Raw genomic sequence first — 23,497 nt, forward strand, 5'->3', positions numbered from 1 at the left:
GCCGTTGTGTATGTGTGTGAATGAGTGTCTTTCCCAGTGCTGGGTTGCGGCTGGAAGGGCATCTGCTGTGTAAAACATATGCTGGATAAAAAGGGGCTAAGCTGAAGGAAAATGAATCAATTTACTTTTAAGTTTCTTTCTTGAATTACCTAGAAAACGTACCATACCTTCATTTTTGTCCTGCCTATATATGCCCAAATATTTATAGCCCTCTATAAAATGATAATTTATTCATAAAGTATATTTACACTGTAAATGTGATTAGTTACTTCAAAAATTAGTAAACCTGTTTCCTTATAAGCAACAAGCTAAAAAAGTTCATTTTTTAAAATGTGTGTAAACCTGCTATGTCTTGGAACGAAACTGATTTTAAAGTGCAGTGTACTTGTTTATTTAATTCCTTTTTTTTCCAAATTCTACCTTTTTTACAATTTTTACTTTTTTATTTTGTCTGGATTTCTTTTTAATGGTTAAATTAGTTTAAAATTTCACAATTGTGCTGACTTCCTATAATCAACTCTATATAGTTTTACAGCCATTTTATTAGATTAGATTAGATTAGATTCAACTTTATTGTCATTACACGTGTACAAGTACAAGGCAACGAAATGCAGTTTAGGTCTGACCAGCAGTGCAACAGCAGCAAGTGCAGGCTATAGGTATAAGTTATAAAGTGGAGTTATAGAAAAACTATGGTGATATTTACAGATGGATGTATTGTGAACATTATATACAGGTTGTATTAGCTATGAACAGAGATTTACAATAAATTAATATTTGTACAGGTTGTTTTTAATAATCAGAAGTGTGCAGATAGACACACAATTACAAATGTATATATACAGTGGGTGTGTACATAATTACAAATGTCCATGTGCAGTGGGTATGTACAGTTCAAATAAGTGAATCAGTGCAATGTAGTGCAATGAATATGTGCAATTTTTAAATGTGCAAATGTAAAATAGTGCAGTAATTGTGAGGAGTATAAGTTAGAGGAGAGTGGGGGGAGTCAGTAAGGGGCGGAGTTTAGAAGGGAGACAGCTCTTTGGAAAAAGCTGTTCCTCAGTCTGCTGGATTTTGTCCGGGGGAGCCTGAAGCACCTGCAGGAAGGCAGGAGAGAAAACCGTCTGAGAGCAGAGTGAGAGGAATTCTTGAAATACTGCGTGCTCGGCGCAGACTATGTTTCCTCTAGATGTCCTCTATGACTGGCAGTGTAGTCCCTGTGATGCGTTGGGCAGTTTTCCCCACCAGCAGCAGTGCCTTACGGTCAGCAACAGAGCAGCTCCTATACCAGACTGTGACGCAATTGGTCAAGATGTTCTCTATTGTGCAGCAGTAGAAGTTATCTGTTGCGTATGGATGCCATGCAGACAGGGGTAGTTCCAATTGCAGCTTTATTACGAGAACGGACATACAGGCAGGGATCAAAAACCTGCATAAACAGTAGACAATACAGAAGCATAATCCAAAAACAGACAAGAGGTTCAGGGCAAGCAGCTAAGAATCAAAACACGATAAACAATCCAAAGTCAAAAACACTGGAAACAGGAAACAAGGAAATCCGCTTATGTAAGGACAGCAACAGCTTAACAATGCATATGTGTGGAACAGAGGGGTTAAAATAGTCCAAATAATCAATGATCACAAGTATCAGCTGTGTGTGTGTGTATGCAATCAGTCATGATCAGGAACCGGTTGTGTGTGGTGCATGACTGGATATTGTAGTCTATAAATGGTGGATTTGTAGTCCATAGCTGTAGTTGTAGCTGGTGATCATAACATTATCCCTACCAAAAGTAAAATATGTTTTTATATCTTACATATATTAATCATTTTATTTATTACTCACTTGAAAAGTTAGCATATATACTGTCCAATAGTAACAGTGTTATGTCATTTAAGTCAATTATTTATGTCACAACTTTTTCAAATTAAACATTTTATTTTCATGTTTAATACTGTTAAGGGGACTTTTTATTTAAATAGTCTTTTTTGAAGTAGGCGTTTACCTACTTTTGTTTTTACATATATGTAAAATTGTGTGATGACTTAAAAAGTAAATCCCATTTCCATTATTGAATTTTGTGATTTTTGTATGTTTTCAAAATCACAGAAATTACAGTGTCATTGTATATTATTCATTAATTTTCTTGTCGGCTTAGTCCCTTTATTAATCCGGGGTCACCACAGCGGAATAAACCGCCAACTTATCTAGCAAGTTTTTACGCAACGGATGCCCTTCCACCTGCAACCCATCTCTGGGAAACATCCACACACTAAGAACAATTTAGTATACCCAATTCACCTGTACCACATGTCTTTGGACTGTGGGGCAAACCAGAGTACCCGGAGGAAACCCACGTGAAAGCAGGGAGAACATGCAAACTCCACACAGAAACACCAACTGAGCCGAGGTTCGAACCAGCAACCCAGCGACCTTCTTGCTGTGAGGCGAACGTGCTACCCACTGCCTCGCCAGTGTATATTATATTATATTATATTATATTATATTATATTATATTATATTATATTATATTATATTATATTATATTATATTATATTATAGCAAGAAGGTCATTAATTTGAGCCCAGGCTCTGTCAGTTGGCATTTCTGTGTGGAGTTGCATGTGCTCCCTTGTGTTTGCGTGGGTTTCCTCTGGGTGTTTCCTCCACATTCACCAAGTGAATTGAATAAGCTAATTTGGTTGTAGTGTAAGTGTGTGAATGCAAGAGTGTGTGGGTGTTTTCCAGTGTTGGGTTGCAGCTGGAAGGGCATTCATTGCGTAAAACATATGCTGGATAAGTTGCCAGTTCATTCCACTGTGATGACCCCTGATTACCAAAGGGACTAAGCTAAAAAGAAAATGAGTGAATGAATATTATTAGAGCAAACATTTGGACATTTCAACCTACGCCAACATCTATGCTGTTTGATAGTGAAATAGGATTAAATGACAGACATGAGTGTTTGATACCAACAAAACAATAGTTTGAGAAAACAAGATTTTTTGTTGTTGTTAGTTTTTGACTAACTACAACTGCAGTCCTTGTCAAGAAGTGAATTGCAGCTATCGCAGGTATAAAAACTGTATTTTATTTTCTTTCTAGGAGGCATATTCTGTGGCAAGACAGTTTAACCTGATTCCTCCAGTCTGTGAGCAGGCCGAGTATCATCTGTTCCAGAGGGAGAAGGTTGAGGTGCAGCTGCCGGAGCTCTACCATAAGATAGGCATGTGTCAATCAATCAATCAATTAATCAATCAATCAATCAATCATCCCATTTAATCACTGAATACTGATTAGGCTTCAGCAAATCACAGCTGTTCATTTGGGTGATAAATATTCCCTTGATTCTGTAGGTGTCGGTGCCATGACATGGTCACCTTTGGCTTGTGGGATCATTACTGGAAAGTATGAAAACGGTATCCCAGACTCCTCCAGAGCATCTATGAAGGTATCCAGACCTTTTTCTTCTGCGTATATAAATCAAATATTTATTTTCTCCTTCTACTTACCTGACACTGCTTGTCTACTCTTGTGTTTTTGTCTTGAAGTCATACCAGTGGCTGAAAGAGAAGATAGTCAGCGAGGATGGACGCAAGCAGCAGGCGAAGCTGAAAGAACTGGGTCACATTGCAGAGAAGCTGGGCTGCACTTTGCCTCAGCTCGCCGTAGGTAAGACTCTCCCACCAAGACCTCCATAGAGAGGAAGACAAAGAGCCATCTTTCCTGTGGTGCTACCTGTTAACTGTAAACTTTAGAGCTAGTACAGCCTTACTTCAGTACACGGGTTTTCAATCTCAGTCCTGAAGGTTCGGTGTCCTACATATATTAGCTCCAACCACAATCAGACACACCTGGGCTAGCGAATCAAGCTCTTACTAGGTGTTCTAAAAACATCCTTGCAGGTGTTTTGAGGCAAGTTAGAGCTAAAATCTGCAGGACACCGGACCTCCAGGGTAGAGTTTGAGAACCCCTGCTTTAGTGCATTCCATCTCCTAATGTTCACAAAGTATAATGGTCTGAGATTGTTTTGTCCCTTCCTCTGCAGCCTGGTGTCTGAGGAATGAGGGAGTGAGTTCAGTGCTATTAGGAACCTCCAATGCAGAACAGCTAACTGAAAACCTGGGAGCCATACAGGTAAGCAAAATTTTCTGTCATGTGATTGTTGCGAGAGACCTGGAGGGCAAAAAAATTGAACTGTCAAGTTTCATGGAAGGAAATCTCTCAAAAGCAAATAAATGATGCAACAGCAACTTTTTAGACACCTGCTGCAGTATTTCAATTACTACAAATGGTGGGATATTCTAAAACACTTGGTAACAAGAAAAACATTACCAGTACGGTTTGGGTCAGTATGGGTTTCCTTTATCAGGCTTGCTTTTGCGCTGCCAAAAGTACCAATGGTACCCTTTTGGTTGGCGAAAAGAAAGTTTCAGTCAATGTCATTCGCGCTCTATGAAATATCAAAGTATAGCTGTACAGGTCGTTCACACATCATATGAGAAGCACTTCTCACGAAACAGAGGCTTGATACACATAAATACATAAATGCTCATTTAAAACCTTTCTATGAACATGATTTGATTATAACTGCAGATCAATGATACTGTAAAATAGCCTACTGTAATGGCTGCAATTATACAAATAAATAAATAAATGCAACTAATATGAACCCACACAGATCCTTATGTTACCAATTACAGAAAAACTACACACAGCATACATTTAGTCTTTATTTGGGATCAAAAACAACACGCAACATAGCTCACAGTCAGTGCAAACCTCTCATCTTCATCTTTAATCTTGTTTTTCATGCTTCACTCTTGTGTTTTTCAGTTTCTGAAAGGATCGGATGTCAGAAGCAACTCAATAATTATGTGCACGTTATTATCATCAGCTCAAGAAGTTTGTTATTTCAAATATGCAACATGTGAGAAAGCGAAACCGTTCGCGCTTTAGACAGCCTAGTAAGAACTGTGTTGCACAGGATAGATTCTGTTCTTGTTCTTGGTTTTATGTCTGTTCATCAAGACAATGACAAGGTTTGTTTAAGCTCAGGTCGACAATGGCTCGTTATTATATGTATATATTATTACTTTGTAATGTCTTAGCTTTGTATTTAAAAATGGCGCTTCCTTTGTTTTAATTTTCCTGCTTGTGTACAAGCTAGTGACTTATGTCTGTATACCAATAGTGTTCAGCTGCACATCTTGCTCTGACTTTTGGTACCCTTTTGTTGTGCTAGATACCCTTCCGAAAGTATTTCCAAAAAGTGGTATGGTACAGTTCTTTTGACAGTGGAAACGGCCATAAAAGCGTACCGAACCGTATCACACTATACTGGCGAGTGGAAATGGGCTATTAATAGTGCAAAATTCCACCCACTTCAAACTGTGGGATTCAAACAGGAGATTCTGACATGGGATGCACCCAGAAATAAGATACCTGGTACCACAGTACCTGGTCTCCATTACTATAAAGCAAGAAAATGATGTTAAACAGCATCCTAGCAAGATGACACATAAGCAAATATTCAAAAAAGACAGCATATTTTATTTCTGTGAAACACAGCAAAGCCACTTTGAGAAGAAAAAAACTTCATGGTCCAATTTCAGGCCTTCTCTCCACCAATGAAAAGATTCAGAAACTTCTGTCCCATCTCTGCAGGCACAGGATACATACCTGCCAACACTCCCGTTTTTCCCGGGAGTCTCCCGTATTTTCATACCCATCTTTTGTTTTTTTCTGTTTCCCGGAAAACTCCCGGAATTTCCCCCCGATATTGGATGTCAAAATAACGTTGTCCTTAGACAGTGGCTAGACATTGATTTTTAGTCACCTGCTGTCTTGACCTAAATCTAACCTAACAATAACGTCTTATGATGTTGTGTGCCAGTTGGAATCGTAACTCTTTTTAGGTAGACAACATACACCTGTCATTGAGGCAGTATCTTATCAAAAATTTTATTTTACCTGAAATGTTCACATTTCTAGCAAATGTGTACTTCATAGTACCAGTGTACCTGAGACCGTTGTCATCCCAGTAAATCACACACACTTGAAATTTAAATATTTATAGAACACTCCACTTTTTTGGGAAATCACAAAGTGTTAAACCATTGAACAAGATGCTACTGGTTAAATCCAATTCCTTGGTCTATGCTACGCTAAAAGTGCTCCCGTCAGACCCAGAGACCAGCTGAATGAAATTGTCCATCAAAGAAGGAAAGCCTTGTTTTTGCCCTCCATGAATGTTTTTATAATGCTGTGATGTCACATTAAAACTATGAATTGAACTTCTATCCAGCTAATAATTTCCTAATGAATTTATTCTCAAATGTAGGTACTTCCAAAGATGACGTCTCATGTGGTCTCAGACATTGATCATATACTTGGGAACAAGCCCTACAGTAAGAAGGACTATCGTTCCTAGATGCTACGGACACACGCTCAGGGTCAAGAGAGAAGTGTGTGTAGCAGTGTTCGTGCCCTAGTGGTTCCTTCTCCGAATCTGTTTTCATCATTGGCCTGACCTCTCTCTCTCTCTCTGAAGCCTTAGAGCGCCGTCCTCCATTACCCATACCTCCATTCCCTCTGTTTTTGCTGGTGTGCCTTTGCACCCCAAAACCACAGCAAGAATCCTCACGACTGGTGTTCAGGTGTCTTCTCGTAATGGCACCTTACTGGAGGAGAGCTTCACTTGCTGATGTGATCTATGAAGCGCATAAACACCCATGCTCCATGTCTGGCCTCCGCTCTCAAAACCATCAGCCATCGGATCGTCTGGTGGTTTTAGCACGCATACTGGAGGAACAGAGCATGACGCCCTCTTGTGCTCAAACGCAGCAACTGCAGAGCTGTTTCACAGACTGATGAGCTTCTACTCAGTGGAACAATGCACATTCACAAAGATCTAAGCTGTTCTGCCTGTGCAAGAATGCCTGTATAGATATTTTATGAGGGGGTTTTATTTTAAGAGTTATTTGCTTCATAGTGTGGGCCACAGTGATGTGTGGTAGAAAAATAAATGCACACTTTTGACCTAGGAAATTACTTGAATGAGGGTAGCATACACCTATGAATATCTGCTTATTGAACATGCAGCTGTATTATAAACTGACCTCAATCCCTACTGCAGTATATACAGTAAGTATACAGTATTAGAGTTGATCTAACATGCATAGACTATGTTATGCCAGCAACCTAAGCATTCATGATGCTTTATTATAAATAAGTGACTTGGTTTTGCTTTGGGTACAATTAAAAAAGGAAATTAGAAGAGGACAACTTAAAGGGATGCCCTTGTGAAAAAGAAGTGTGTCTGATTGTAATGAATCTGCACTTGTTAGTTTAAGATAACATAAAGGCACTTATGTGTGCTTAAAGGGAGTTCACTTTCATGAATAAGTTTCTCTATACATTGTTGTACTTTCAAAAAGTCAATGGAAAAGATTTGCTTTGATGAATATATTAATTCATTGTGGTTTTATAATCTGTTGTCATGCTTTAAAGCAGTGGTTCCCAATCTGTTTTTTTGCCTGAGTATCCCTTATCCCCTGGAAAATGATGCAAGGCCCTTGTAAGGTAACATTTAATGATAGTATCGCTCAAATATGTTTGCAGTAAGGATGACAAAAACTGTTGTTTTCAAACAAACAGTATGTTTATTACTATATAATAGTAATAAACTTGAATTTGAATAGTATTACTTTGAATTTTAATTTCTTTTTTAAATACTTCCCAAATGATGTCTTACATAGCAAGGAATTTTTCACAGTATGTCTGATAATGTTTTTTTTCTTTTGGAGAAAGTCTTATTTGTTTTATTTCGGCTGGAATAAAAGCAGTTTTTGATTTAAAAAAAAAAAAACAACATTTTAAGTTATACAATAACTTGCAATTACCCTAACCTGCCTAGATAACTTAACCTAGTTAAGCCTTTAAATATCACTTTAAGCTCTATAGAAGTGTCTTGAAAATATCTAGTAAAATATTATTTACTTTCATCATGGCAAAGATAAAATAAATCAATTATTAGAAACGAGTTATTAAAACAATTGTTCAGAAATGTGTTGAAACTATTTCTCCGTCAAACAGAAATTGGGGAAAAAATAAATTTGTATGTTTATCCACAAATAATAGCCTAATGCAAAATATAAAAGCAAAACATCAGTAGGCCATTTGTAGCTGAAAAACGTAACATTGACCCTATATTTGTTGCCAATTAGTTGCCAATTTTTAAAAAGTTTTTTGGATTTCATTTTGGATGTGTCAATTCTTTTGCAAAAAAAATGAAAAATGCTCTGGGCTTGTTGCTGTATTGGGGATGAGTTGTCTGCAAATGTCTTGTTTTTTTGGATGTCCTCATGCATTTATAAGCAAAAACTTTGGCACAGAAAACAAAACCGTGTCAGGGACTCTTTGCTTTGAGAAAATGGAATAAAACTGTAGCTCAGGTAGCTATTTAGGTAATTGCATTTAGTGTTTCCAGTATTGCTAGCACTGCAACTCGAAATGTTTAGAGCTTCCTCACCTTAGTCCAGTATGCTTGGGTCATTAGTATTAGCTGCTGAAGGCGAATCAGTGAGACGAATTTTTGACGAATTACAACATTGGCCATTTTTCAGGGGATAAAATGAACTAAACCAACATGATCGTTCTCCTAACTGTCCAATGCAAATTATTATTTTTTTTTTAAATATGACGCGACCCCCCACAGAGCTAGCTAAGGCCAGGACCCTCTGTTGGGAACCTCTGCTTTAAGGCATTATACTTTTCTCGATGTGTTGCTATCATACTAAAGCATATGTGATGTATTCTTATCATTTGAACTGGAGTTTGTTTTTTGTAATGTGTTATTACATTTAAAGGTACTATACTGCAAATGTGCTAAACTGCAAATTCATAATCACAAATGTGTAAATATTTACATTTAAATATAATATTTAAATATAAAATATATATTTAAATACATTAAACAGTACTTTTATTTCACCCTAAATGCTTTTCAGTACATTCAGACTTACATTTTAAAAGAAAAAAGAAAAAAAAATAAATAAATATATATATATATATATATATATATATATATATATATATATATATATATATATATATATATATATATATATATATATATACAGTTACAAATAATAATATTATTAGGTAAGCTGAGTGAGACACTTTTTATTTTAAGTTGCATATACATGAATTTAAACGGATAGATCACCCAAAATTTAAAATTCTGTTCACTTCACACAAAAGAAGATTTAAAAGATTTGAAAAATGCTGAGACCCATTGACTTACATTTTTTTTCCTACTAATGAAGTCGATGGGTCCCAGTATTTATTTTTTTTAAATATCATCTTTTGTGCAGAAGGAAGAAAGAAACTCATAAAGGTTTGAATTTACACACATGAGGGAGTGTAAATGATGAGCTCATTTTTAATTGTAAAATTTAATTTAATTGTTAAAATTAATTATTGTGTGAACTATTCCTTTCAGTACTTTAAACACGTTTAATTGAATCGCAATAAAAACCTTAGTTAAGTCTTAGTACAAAACGAAAATTCTGTTATCAATATTCACTCTTGTAGCATTTCAAACCCATACAACTTTTGTTTATCTTAGAACACAGATTAAGGTATAGTTTGATCAAATTTCAAAGATTTCTGTCCTTTTGCTAAATATCTGGTCATCTAAAACTCTGACGCTCAAAACAAGAAATAAAAAATAAATAAATAAATCAACAAGGTTTGATCCAAGTCTTGTGAAGAGACATCACAGATTTGAGATTTTATTTAGCCTTTTATTAACCACCAATGAGGTTGATTTATTCCTGTCATGTAAAGCATAAATTGATTATTAAGCTAGCCGGGAGAGCTTAAGGTGCTCCAGTTTAGAAAAACACAAGCAAATAAAGAAACGATCTTCATAAGTTTGACAGCACACGTTGCAAATTTTCACAACACAAACAACTGGAGAAACACCCCGCATTTAGTCATGACACAAACAACTAAAGCAATGTGCTGCATTTTTTCACCATGCAAACAACTGAAGAAATGTGCTGCATTTTTTCACCATGCAAACAACTGAAGAAATGTGCTGCATTTTGTCACAACATAAAAAACTTAATATATGCACTGCATTTATCAAACGCGCTGCATACTATTAAAACAACACTTTACATTTAATCATCATTTTATTTAGGCTAATAACTTACAAAAGACAACGGAATCGTATAATCAGGATATTAAACAAACTGATGAAGATCGTTTCTTAATTTGCTGGTGTTTTAAGGTAAGCTCTCTCGGCCAGCGTAGGTAAGCTTCTGTTTATGTAAACTACATTTGACTATCACATAAAGTGATTGTGTACATTCAGAAAACAACTTGATCATTCAACTTGAGTGACATTTTCAGAAATGTGGACAGAAATATGTCAAATTTTATTTAAAAGAAAAGAAGTCTCCATTTGGGTTCTGAAGATGAACATAAGTCTGCTGGGTTTGTCAGTAAAGATGACAGAATTTTCATTTTTTTTAATGATTGAACCCTTTGCATACAGCAAAATATCATATTCAGTTTGCACTTCTTTTTCACAAGGATAGTTCACTCAAAAATGAAAATCTTCATTCACCATTACCAAGAATAAAAGTATAAAACAATGATGAAAGCATTTTCATTTTTTTGTTTACTGTCACTTTAAGAATCAAGGAGCTGCTAATGTGCATGACAGCATTAAGATATAATAGGAGTGAATCTGATGTACCATTTGAGGGTGCCTGTGTTTGATTTTATAGCCCTTGCTACTGTACACCTGACTTGAAAGCCATACTTTATCACGACCTAGATATTGTCAACACAGACAAGCTGCTTTACCCTGTAGTATTTAAAGAGCTTCTAGATTTGTTCGGAAACCTATTGGATTTTGCCTTGAGGAAGCAAGATGACTTTGTACAGAAGAAATAAAGATGTCAAAACTTGTGTTTAGTGATGCGCAGAAGGCTTTATGAGATCAGTGTGTATATATACATATATAAAGTGTTACTTTAGTCTCCCTGCGGAGTGCCTTGATTCTCACCTGCATGAACATTAGGGCTTGCCCATTCTCCCATGGGTCCATGAGTGTAATACTGTGAGCTTTTCTCAACTGTAAATGATGTATTTTACACAAATGAAGAAATCACACCACATGGTGACTATTGTTTTCTAAAGTTTGTAACATTGTTTCTGAGAAAAGAGTGTGTTGGATTCACGGGCTGTTTTGAATCTCTGCATCAGGGTCTTTATCGTGCATCTCTCTCCCTGTATGGCAGCAGTGAGTGAATATATATGATGTAAATATAAATATGTAAACAGTAGATTATATGCTTGAAATAAAAACACATAGGCCAGTAATTAAGTGTCTGTTTTCTTATTTAGGGCGGATGATATCCTGCAGTCTGACTTTTTTTAATTCATCAATCTGTCACAGTTGCCCAAGTGGACATGGTGTCGGAACAAATATGAGATTGGAAGGGAAAATATTTCTCAGTGGTTTGGAATTCTCGGAAAAGCTTTGTGAATGAACAAAAATCATTGACATATAACCTTTTTTTCTTCCTTTTTCGCTCGTTAAGTTTGATGTCACGTTTCAGGTCAAAATAATCAGATGCCTTAGTGAATAACAAATAGTACAGTATATTCCCAGTGTGATGAAAATTAGGACCGTAATATTCATATGCATGTCTAATCTCAGATGGTCAGACACTGATTTGGTTTTTCATAACCTTTTAAAATAGTGGTGTGTGAGATAAAGCAAGACAGCAGTGTGTATCATCAATTTGTAAATGCCTCCTTTTAATATCTTACTTTTTCATGAATTTGCAAGAAGTAATATGATTTCATTTGTATGAATTTTTAAAAAGAAGCTTGCCTCAAAACCCCACAACTACCCCCTCATTGGGAAATGTGAAGATTGTACTAAAATGTATGAATGATTACGAATTAGCCACTAAATCAAAACATTACAAACTGTTGTGCTACACAGAGCATGTGGAAAGTACTCATAGCACTTCACTTTGTCCACTATTTTATGTTACAGCCTTATTCCAAAATGGATTAAAATCATTCACTTCCTCAAAATTTGACACACAATACCCCAAAGTGACAAATCTAGAAAAAATATTTGGGATTTTGTGCAAATTTATTAAAAATAAAAAAAATAAAAAATCACATGTACATGTACAAGTACATGTACATCACATGTACAAGTATTCACAGCCTTTGCTCAATAGTTTGTTGATGCATATTTTGCAGCAAATACAGCCTTAAGTCTTTTCGAATATGATGCCACAGGCTTGGCACACCAATCTTTTGGGATTTTTTTTGCCCATTCCTCTTTGCAGTACCTCTCAAGCTCTATCAAGTTGAATTAGAAGTGATGGTGTACAGCCATTTTTTTAGACCTCTCCAGAAATGTTCAATAGGATTTAGCTCTGGGCTCTGGCTGGGCCACTCAAGGACATTCACCGAGTTGTTGTGAAGCCACTCCATTGATATTTTGATGGTGCGCTTAGGGTCAGTGTCCTACTGGAAGATGAACTGTTACTCCAATCAGAGGTCAAGAGCACTCTGAAGAAGGTTTTCATTTAGGATGTCTGTTACATATTGAGTAACATTAATTTTGACAATGCAAGTGTGTATTGTTCCTGTGTGTTTCCTCCATTATCTATCTCTTTCTCTCTCCACATGAGCGGAGATCAGGTGCAGCTGTGAGAGGGGCGGCGCCAGCTATAAAGGCACGCCGTTGACGCTCCTCATCGAGTTCTCTTCCTGTTTCCCCTCGCTTGTGTGTGTGTGTGTGTGTGTGTGTGTGTGTGTGTGTGTGTGTGTGTGTGTGTGTGTGTGTGTGTGTGTGTGTGTGTGTGTGTGTGTGTGTGTGTGTGTGTGTGTGTGTGTGTGTGTGTGTGTGTGTGTGTGTGTGTGTGTGTGTGTGTGTGTGTGTGTGTGTGTGTGTGTGTGTGTGTGTGTGTGTGTGTGTGTGTGTGTGTGTGTGTGGCTCGCTCTGAGTTCTCTGTGCGGCAGTGATCTGTCTGAAACCCTTTTTATCAAAGTAATCCGGTGAGATACTCTGTTAAATACGGTAATAGGACGGTAACCTGCATTATCGGTGGCTGATTATTTAATGCCTTTCTCCAACCCTGTTTCAAAGTCATCTGGTGAGATACTCTGTTAAATACGGTACTAGGACGGTATCATGTGTTAGCTGTGGCTAATATTTACTTTAATGCTGAATGATCAACGGGAAGGCCCTTTTTCTTTTGTCCAGTTTTCTCTTGTTTTGTGGTTAGTTATGGAGGTTAGAATTGTATGCTTTATTTATGGAATTTTATTTTTGGTATAGGTAAGAGGTTTAATATTAGGTAGCGTACCTTGTTTTGTTTGTTGTTTTGGCCTTTTTGTTCCTTGATTCTGATTTTGATCTTTTTGTTTAATAAATCTGATACCCCTTATTGACAACTTGGCCTGTGTGTGTGTGCTTGGGGGAACAGGAACGGGGACTCCGGGTGACCACTTTTTATAGCGGTCATCCTTAAACTTATGTGCGTAGCGGGGTGCATCCGCTACGTAACAATGTCGCTGCACATTTCTGCATTCATCTTTCTCTCTATCCTGACTAGTCTTTCAGTTCCTGCTGCTGAAAAATATGCCCACAGCATGATGCTGCCACCATGCTTCATTGTAGGGATGGTATTAGCCTGGTGATGAGTGGTGCCTAGTTTTCTCCAAATGTACTGCCTGGCATTCACTCCAAAGAGTTCAATTTTAGCCTTATCAGATCAGAGAATTTTGTTTCTTATGGTCTGAGAGTTTTTCAGATTCCTTTTGGCAAGTTCCAGGCGGGGAGTGGCTTCCGTTTGGCCACTCTACCATACAGGCCTGATTGGTGGATTGCTGCACAGATGGTTGTCCTTCTGTAAGGTTCTCCTCTCTGCACTGAACAACGCTGGAGCTGACCATCAAGTTATTCATCACCTCCCAGAGTAAGGCCTTTCTCCCCTGATCACCCAGCTTAGATGGCCGGGCAGCTCTAGGAAAATCCTGGTGATTCCAAACATGACTGCTTTGGAGGAAGATATACAAAACACACCATTAACAGCCATCGTGTTTGAGTGGTCAGCACGTTGTGTTATGACGCTGCTGACCTGAGTTCGAACCTCACTTTAATTATTTTTTTTTGGGTGTGTGTGTTAAGACATAATACTGTTGGGTTACCTATGTAGGTGTAGATATTTTATTTTTGTTGTGTGACCCCCATTACATGAACAGGCTGACCTCATAACTTTGTTATTTTACAATTTGCAACATGAGGGTCTCACTCAGATCCCAATGTCTCATCTACAAACATGCAGAAGGTGTGTATTAGTACTTTAAAAAAATAATAATAATAGAAATGTTTTTTTCCAGACACACTCAAAGGTGGAGTAAAAATAAAGTCCAAGAAATTTATCCCCAAGCAGGATGTTAATCACATTACACCCTGCTTTCAAAAGACCTTCAGGATAAAGTTGCAGAAAAACATTTAAAATAGGCACGGGCCGGTATTATTTTCTAACTGTATGATCAGCTTGGATAAAAAAAAACATTGTTTTACAGTATTGTGATTATTACAGTTTAAACATTAAGTATTTTGGAACAGTAAACAGGCTGAATAATGAAAATTAATCATTCACTGCTGTCTTCATTAGTTTAAAATACAGCTTTCTTTACAATTTAATATTGTATATTTAATATTGTATTGCATATTTGGATATATTTTCTGCTGGGGATACTGTTATCATAAAAAATCTTACACATAGCTTAGGAACGATATAGCAGAAGATTTTGGTGGTTTTATAACCTTGACTTTTTCTAAACAGCGGTAGACCTTGAAAACACTTATCGTCCCATGCCTAATTTCAAAGGCTGGAAAAGTTATTTGACTTCAAAATGTTACAAATAAAGTATTTCAAAGGGTTATGACAATATCCTTTAGGCACTGTAGTATGTTTTTTTTATTTTATTTTGAGATTTCATCTCTGCCCCACTTTTCAGTAAAATATGACAACAAACATCAGTAAACAGTCTTTTATTGGTACAAAACAAAAAAAAAGGCCTTAATTGATCATAAATTTCATGAAACATAAACAGATGAAATGATACCTCCCACAAAACAAAAAGTCTTAACACACTGACTCTCTCAATCCCATGATCTTCTCATTTGTTTGTTCCTTGGTTTCTCATGATTCATTCAGTCTTTTATTTGGACCCTGTGGACAGCAGAGCGATCAGACCTGAAGAGGCACTAATGGACAGAATGTAGTTCCTGTGACGGAGACAGAAGGTAAATGTTAAGAGCGGTAAACATCTCGACCCATCAACAAACTTCAACAGTCAACACTACAGTTAACTTACACTGTTGGGTTGAAGTTCTTCAGCAGAAAGAAAGAGGCAACGATGACGAGCAACAGAAACAGAGTGTTGTTGTAGAAGATGGAGAAAGTGGTTGCCTCATAATCCGCCACCTCATTCTTCTTCCACAGGATCCTGCAGCAAAACAATAAATTACACTAAGGTACAGAATAAACATTTATTGTGCCATCTCCAAGGCAAAACATAAACAAATTTCTTATGAATTGGTCAACCAATGTCATTAATAATAACCAGTGTAGTTAACTTAAACTGAAAAATAAAACTTACATAAAAACATGTTACATAAAAACTAGGGCTGGACGATGTAGCAAAATTTCTTTAAATAATATTATGTTTCACATATTTTTTGATATGGATAATTATTGAATATTTTAGAATCCATTTAGGGATATCAGGACATTTTAATCACTTTAATTTTACTTGCCAATATTACCAAAGCAAATAGTTTTAATAGTCAAAAACAAAAATATTTAAACAAAAATATGTAATTTATAAAAAAAATAAGCATAAGTGCTAAAGAGACTCTTGCTGAACACTCAAAGCAAACTTTAAGGTGTGAATAATAATGAAACAGTAAACCTCAAATTCCGTCAACAAAACAAATGATGAGTCAAATCTGAGCTTTGAAGTAAAGCAACTTGCATTATTATCCAAATACATATCATATTGCAACAACATTAAAAATTTTGAAGTTGAATGACTACATTACACCTATGCTAAAAAAATCTTTCAGATGGGGAGCTAGTGACTGGGATGTACAAGAAAAGAAACCAAAAAGCCACTCTGGCGACATCCTTACATCCTTTTTATTTACAATTTCCTCACTAATGCGATACAGCACTGATTTTCACATGTGTTGTTATCCTGACCTGAAGTGGCAATGACAACCCAAAACTTGCATGTGAAAAGCATGAGCGCGTGGTTTCCTTGACCATTTTCAATGGGCTTTGTGCTCTCATGCTCCCCCACTGTCTTTTTGTAACTAGGCGACCATTAAGCGTTTTCCATTACCGTTACTGAAATGTGTATATTCCATAAAGTATGAAGCCGATTGGTTAGTTCTACTTATGTTGTTCACACCAGACGCGGAAGAATTGTCAAGCGTGATTGATTTACATGATAAGTGCAGCACGATAAGTGCGACTGACGCAAATTGCGCAGCGCGATACACGGGAATGGGGTGCGCAAATTGAGCATTTTGCTTGTTTGACGCGCTTAACACGCAAATCGCTCAAGTTCGAAAATCTGAACTTTAGCAGACATTTGCGCTGTGTTAACCAATCAGAAGCTTGCTCTTATGGGGCCGTGATTATGACGTAGCGCCTGTTGTTGGTGTCCAGGGGAAAAAATCCTCCAGCCTACACCGACAACATCTCATCAAACTGGGCTCAGCTTAGTCAGAAGCACCGCTGAAAGCCTCCATCCAGGTTCAGTTTCTGTAGGACTTTATGAGCTCACAGACCTGGGTGCACCTCTGAAAGTATCTAGTGGAGTCAGACACTGCTCCAAATGTATCAACACCGTTTTTCAGCATTCATAAAGCACATAAAGGCAGTTAATTTCTCAATAAAATCTACGTTAACCATTCAGCAATGAGTCACCGGGCAGACAGAAGCCCTGCCCATGACGCGAATCCGCGTCTGTGCTAAAGTGGATTAGACACGCAAATGAAGTGAGTAATCTTAAATGTTCACGCATATTTACGCGCGGATAACGAAATTTATCCACATCTTCTGCATCTGGTGTGAACAGAGCATTACATGAATCACAGTGCGCTTGCAACATTAACTAGGTGTGCCTGAAAAATATGCGTGTCGCTGCCTATTTGCACCGCAAGTCACACGCCTGCACTGAAAATGACAAACTTACACCCTAAGCTTATTGGCATTCCTTCCAAGGCGCAAGCTCAGCAACCACATTTTGATAAAACTATAGTGTATACCGAACCTTCTTAACAAACATTTTTTTAATCATTTTTTATTTTACCGATACAGTTTTTAAAATCGCCCAGCCCTAATAAAAATACTCAAATAAAAGGTAAAACAAAATAAATCACGTTGCCTTAACTAAATTAAATAAGCCGAAGAAAACACTAAAAATCACTAAACCTAGATTGGGAAAATTTTTTTTTTTTAATTTGAACCATTAAAAAATGCTGTAGTATTTAGAAATAAAACTGATAATAATTCATTTGAGATTTTTCTTTAATTAACTTGTACATTCTAAAAAGATGCATTATAAATACAATAAATTATAGAACCAATTTTTGTTTTTACACAACCTATATGTAATATTTTATTATATGTAAAATATTTGACATATTTGTTTAGATTTATTTGGCTGCTTAACTGTTGTAGTTCCAGTATATTTTACAATCTAAATGTTTTAATGTACATTCAGAATTTAGACTTTGAAATAGTAATCATTATTAACTCTCATCAACTCCTCCACTTTTACCAAAATTGTTTTAGTTTCTTTCTTTTTTTTCTGTTCAACACAAAGGAACATATTTTGATAAATGTTAGAAAACAGCAGTCATTGGTAGTATAGATTTTTTCTTACAAGTTTCCAGCGTTATTCAGAATTTTTTTAATTGTTCAGCGAAAAAAAAATTATAAAAGTTTAAATCGACTTGAATGCGAGTACATAGTAAGAATATTGTGTGAACTGTACCTTTATTTACCCTAAGTCAACTTTATTTACAGTTGTGAATGTGAAACAGCATTTTGTCATTGCGCTGAACAGTTTGCACTTTTGTAGTCTCTTGTAAATTTAAGACTTTGAGTCTAAAATTGCATTCATAGTAATTTTAAAAAGGGACACCAATGTCCCAGATGAAAATGACTTTTATTTGCCCTATCAAGAAAAATAAAATAAAAAATTAAATAATAAAAAAAAAAAAATTATATATATATATATATATATATATATATATATATATATATATATATATATATATATTAGCGCTGTCAAAATTAACTCGTTAACGCATGCGATTAATTTGAAATAATTTTTTTTTTTTAAATTACGCAATTAACGCATTTTTTTTTTTTTTTTCCTGTTGTGGCCAGGGGCAGACCCGGCAGTTTCCCGCTGTTTCAACGTAATTTTTGGGCCGGGCTGATCATCTTATGATCTGATCGGCCCATAAAACACTTAGCAGACTGTCATGTTTTTCTGCCTCAGTGATTGACGGTGCTGAGTGACCTGTCACGCTCTGAAAGTAAGATGTTTCTTTTCCGGACAAAGCAGCCGTGTGACATAATCTGCAGCCCATTGGTTCTTTTCTTTATTGACATTGGGCTGACCCAATCACAAACTTCCATGTTGGGCTCTGTGTAACGTTGGTGTGTATTCGTCAAAATAGCCAAGAGTCCCGCCTATTTCTTATGCGCCGGTCCGCGCCGCGGGAGAGCAGGCTTTTGCGTCTGTCTGCACTCTGCAGCGGGGCACAGATCAATATACTCCTGTCTATTCTATCTAGTTACCTATCTGTCCTTATACATATACTTTTTTAAACTTTTAATCTGCACCACGGCCGCGGCAAATTCCTATGCTGTTTCCTCAACCTGCAAGTCTTTATTTTACAAATTATAAAGAATGTCTGCTTCTTACGCTCTATGACGGGTGTCATTCATGTATTTTAAGATGCACTCGGTCAGAAGACAAGCGCATGAGATATCATGACATTGCGTTTTTGATCGTCAGCATGATGTAGGCTTATAGTGACAATAATATTTATACAATATGGATATTATAATGATATTTATACATGACCAAAGTAGTGTGCAACTTAAGCAACTTTTTTTACATTTAGTTTTGTAGTTCTGCCCAAACAAATATTTGTTACATTTTTTAATTGTTTAAGTTCATTTGATTGACAATGTAAAAGCTGTTAGCTACGTTTGATGTTTCATTGTTGAGTTAAACATTTTTTAGGGTCTCTGACACATTGCTTTTATTATTTATCTTTATTTTATTAATCAACATTAACTGTGTGCGTCAGCAGGCAGTTTTTGTCACGTTCATTATTTATTAGGCTCCCTCAAAACACACAGGCACCCACATTTCCAGTGTGGATTATAATTTTATTTTAATAATAAATAAATAAATAAAAGTAGTTTTTTTTAATTTGTCAACTCTCGTTATTTCCTTTATATGGCTTTTGTGCTTTTATAGAATGGGAGTTGGTAAACCTATTCAAGGGCATGCACAGATTTTCTATACTCTATTATTATTATTATAATTTTCCATATCTGCAATTCCTGTATTTTGGCATTTTTTTCAGTCCACTTAGAATCCAACATGGAAATCAATGTTTTCTTTATTGGCATTGATTGTTTTGAAATTCAAATGGCATTAACATGCCTGTGTTTTTATTTCTGTAATAAATATGGCTGTCAAGCCAGTATCTTGATGGTTTATTGTGGGTATGTTGTTTACATGAAGAAATCTGTGTTACAAGTTAAACAAAAATTCTAATAATGAATTATATTTTGAATTTAAACAGTATTTGTCTTGCGTTTACATTAATTTTACACTCGAATAGCCAAAATTACAAATTTCAGTCTTTTAAATGCGATTAATCACGACTAATTTTTTTTAAGTGCGATTAATTAGTTAATTTTTTTTAATCAATTTACAGCACTAATATATATATATATATATATATATATATATATATATATATATATATATATTTATTATAATTGAATACATTTAACACAATATAAATATTTTAAAATATTTTAGATATTTCTTAGCAAAATATTTTAAATATTGTGTAAAAACAAGCAAGCTCTACTTGTGTATATATACACTTTTTTAACAAACTCTCTCTACAATAAAAATGAACAGATGTATTACAAATTTTTTAAACTACAGTAAACAAACTCTATACACAACACTCAGACAAGGTTGGTGTGCTCAGCAGTAAATACATGGAGCACTTTTAAATAAATGTTATTATAAGGAAAACAATTAAACCCTTATGATAAACAGAGTTAAAAATAACCTTTTTAAATAAAGAGTTTAAAGTTTTATTGAAAAGGATTGTATGGGTTTTGGCCAGATTGGGTAGCAATTTATTAACGAAGGAAAATTAAGACCTGTTTTAAAAAAAGATTTAAGACCTTAACAAAATATTTCAGTAAATTTAAGACTTAAGGCCTAAAACTTTGATTTTGAGGTTTAGGCTATGTCTTAATTCGTCTTAATTATTAATAATTCATTCATTATATAATGTAAAGCTGTTTTTAATTTTTTTTTTTAAATAATTAAGACAAACAAACCTCTCATCCTTCTCCTTGCGAGACATTTTGCGGTTGTCAGCCTCAGAAAGCTTGCGAGTCACTTCCTTTGACACAGCATCTTCTCGTTTCTGAGCGACCCTGAAAACAGCACAGTTCCACAAACACCCGTTCAGTATTCTCCATTATCCAACTAGTAAAGCTGATAGAGAAAGAAAGAAAATACTCTGAAATTCACTGAAACATTGTGAGCGTTTTCGGACTGGTATACTTACTTGTGCTTGAGAACAAATTTGACATTCTTGTAAGCAAAGGCGACCAGGTAGGTGCTGACCAGAGTCATGACTGCATACAGCACTGCAGACTGAACCAGGTCCATATGCCAGATCCTCCAGAACAACCCTGATACAAACACAAACACAAATGCAGGAGCCAGCTTTGAAGACGATACTGAAACTTTTCCTTAGCAGAATTATTCACAAAAGAATCAATGTATAAAAGTAAGACAACAATGTCATCATGCATTGGTGTTCATATTACATTGAACACAGATAAACAGAAAACACAGATAAAGCACAAAGCGAAAATCTTTAACAAACTTAAATGATTCACCCAAAAACGTAAATTGAGGTAAAGTTGGTTTTGCATTCGAACATTCTAAAAAGGGGAAACATTTAAGTGGCCAAAAAGCTATAAGAGTATAGCAATGTTCAATCAATCAAGTTAAATAGTGGTAATGATGCTTTAAAGTCATACTTGCATGCAATTTTAGACCGTATATTTAAAGCAGCGTGGTAAACAATATAGGAATTGTGTCACAACTGAGGTAAAGTTGCTTTTATATTCATACATTCTGACTTACAACATTGTTGACGGTCAATTAAATGTTGTTATGTAGTCATTAAAATGAGATTTCAAGCCCAATATTCAAATTTGAGCGTTACACACAATTAGGAAAGTTAAATGACCAATTGTCACGTTCTTCTCATAATACGTCATTATAATTAACATGTACTAACGTTAGCCTTTTTAAATTCTGCTGTACTATTTTATTAAACGCTAAATTTTAAATAAATAAATAAAAAAATCAGCTTTTCCTAACTGAAAAATAAGCACTTTGGAGGTCAGAGGTTACAGGTTTCCAGCCTTCCTTAAAATATCTTCTTTCGCGTTTATCAGACAATTTACACTCAAAGATTCTAAACAAGAAAGTTAACGTTAAATGTCTACATAATTATTTTTGGGGGGGGGGGGGGGGGGGTAAACAACTCATTTGAGGTAAACTCTAGAATAGAATAGAATAGAATAGAATAGAATAGAATAGAATAGAATAGAACACTTTCTAGGTACACAGCTCACTTTTGAGACACATCTAACACGGAATGTCATGATGAGTAACAGACGAGCCGCTTACAGATGGGGATCGCGGACACGATCAGCGCGTTCCCGTAGAAAAGCGCCGTTGATTTCGCCGACAGGTTCCTGCTGAAGTCCTGCAGAAGAAGATCCTCCTCTGACTGCTGTTTGCTGCTGGGTTTGGGTGCCATGTCTGCAGTCTATGCTTCTCTCCGATCCTCGGCTATGGTGAAAAGAGATAGACACGTATGTGAATCGAATGGATGAAGCGCTTACGCCGCGTCAGCACAAACAGTGACGTAGAACTGATGCGCAGGGACTTTGAGGAGTCTCGCCGATCTGCTGCTCTCTAGTGTGCAGGATGAGCAATCGCATTTAGAAAACTCATCCGTTCATACGTTTTCTTTTCGGCTTAGTTAGTGCTTTTATTAACCAGGGGTCGCCACAGCGGAATGAACCCCCAACTTATTCAGCAAATGTTTTACGCTGCAGATGCCCTTCCACCCACAACCCAAAACCATACACTCTTGCATTCAAACCCATATGTACACTACAGCCAGTTTGGTTTATAAAATCCACCTAACGTTATAGCGCATTTCTTCGAACTGGGGGAAACCGGAGACAACACGTGGAGGACATGCAAACTCCACATAGAAAAATGCCAACTGATCGAGCGGGACTCAAAACAACGCTACCCACTGCGCCACCCTGTCATGCATTTAGAAAACTATCTCCCAAAAAGTACTTTTACTCATTTAGCAGATGCTATTGTCTAAAGCGACTTACTAGTGAGGATAAAAGAAACACTTCAAAATCATCAGAGTAGCAGGACCTGTCTATTTCTTACTATTAAATTGTATAAATATATGCATTGATTTATATATTTATAGACCAATATATATATATATATATATATATATATATATATATATATATATATATATATATATATATATATATATATATATATATATATATATATATATATATATATTGGTCTATAAATATATATATATATATATATATATATATATATATATATATATATATATATATATATATATATATATATATATATATATATATATATATAGACACTTAAATGTTGATCATGTCTCGTTTATTGTTTGTTTTCTAAAAAAAATAAAAAAGAAATAAAAGAAAAGGAGATAAGACATGCACGACATACGCCACCAGAGGGAGACAAACAAACATTGTGGAAAAGTGAAAGAGAGTCGTTTTACTTTCATCTGGACCTTTAGACTGGAGAACAGGTATGCTACCAAAATTTCATGTAGTACACAACGTAGTATACCCCATGTCAAAGAGTATTAGTTGGGTGACTCAAGCAAGTCTATCATGTAATATCTTTATTAAAAGACAGAAAATATTACTTTACATATGGCCTACTGTATTGTAAATAAATCATAATT

At 35.7% G+C, this 23,497-nt stretch overlaps 2 protein-coding genes and 2 long non-coding RNA genes across 8 annotated transcripts in view; 1 reads left to right on the top strand and 3 right to left on the bottom strand.

The window, feature by feature from the left end:
- The window catches only part of kcnab1a (potassium voltage-gated channel subfamily A regulatory beta subunit 1a), a 295,057-nt gene extending 287,293 nt beyond the window's left edge, over positions 1 to 7,764 (top strand). For 4 of the 5 annotated variants that reach the window (XM_087291982.1, XM_087291983.1, XM_087291981.1 and 1 more), the window contains 5 exons: positions 3,109 to 3,229; positions 3,360 to 3,454; positions 3,555 to 3,675; positions 4,052 to 4,140; positions 6,347 to 7,764. In XM_087291982.1, the coding sequence (XP_087148108.1) occupies positions 3,109 to 3,229; positions 3,360 to 3,454; positions 3,555 to 3,675; positions 4,052 to 4,140; positions 6,347 to 6,436 (516 nt within the window). In that variant the 3' untranslated portion in view covers positions 6,437 to 7,764. 5 annotated transcript variants of the gene reach the window in all.
- Positions 1 to 23,497, bottom strand: part of LOC147832892 (uncharacterized) — a 599,182-nt gene that overhangs the window by 204,198 nt on the left and 371,487 nt on the right. The gene's annotated exons all lie outside the window — the stretch shown is intronic.
- LOC147832893 (uncharacterized) lies at positions 9,187 to 11,402 on the bottom strand. Its single transcript, XR_015515189.1, has 2 exons — positions 10,094 to 11,402; positions 9,187 to 10,057 (listed from the first exon to the last, which is right to left on the bottom strand). It is a non-coding gene; the product is annotated as an uncharacterized LOC147832893 (long non-coding RNA).
- ssr3 (signal sequence receptor, gamma) lies at positions 15,101 to 22,268 on the bottom strand. The gene is given in 5 exon segments (NM_200053.1): positions 15,101 to 15,352; positions 15,442 to 15,573; positions 20,751 to 20,849; positions 20,984 to 21,110; positions 22,123 to 22,268. Coding segments are annotated over 5 exon segments (558 nt in total). The 5' UTR covers positions 22,256 to 22,268; the 3' UTR covers positions 15,101 to 15,285.

This window comes from Danio rerio, chromosome 18, assembly GCF_052040795.2.
Source record: "Danio rerio strain M-AB ecotype USA chromosome 18, GRCz13ab, whole genome shotgun sequence".
NCBI lineage: Eukaryota > Metazoa > Chordata > Actinopteri > Cypriniformes > Danionidae > Danio > Danio rerio.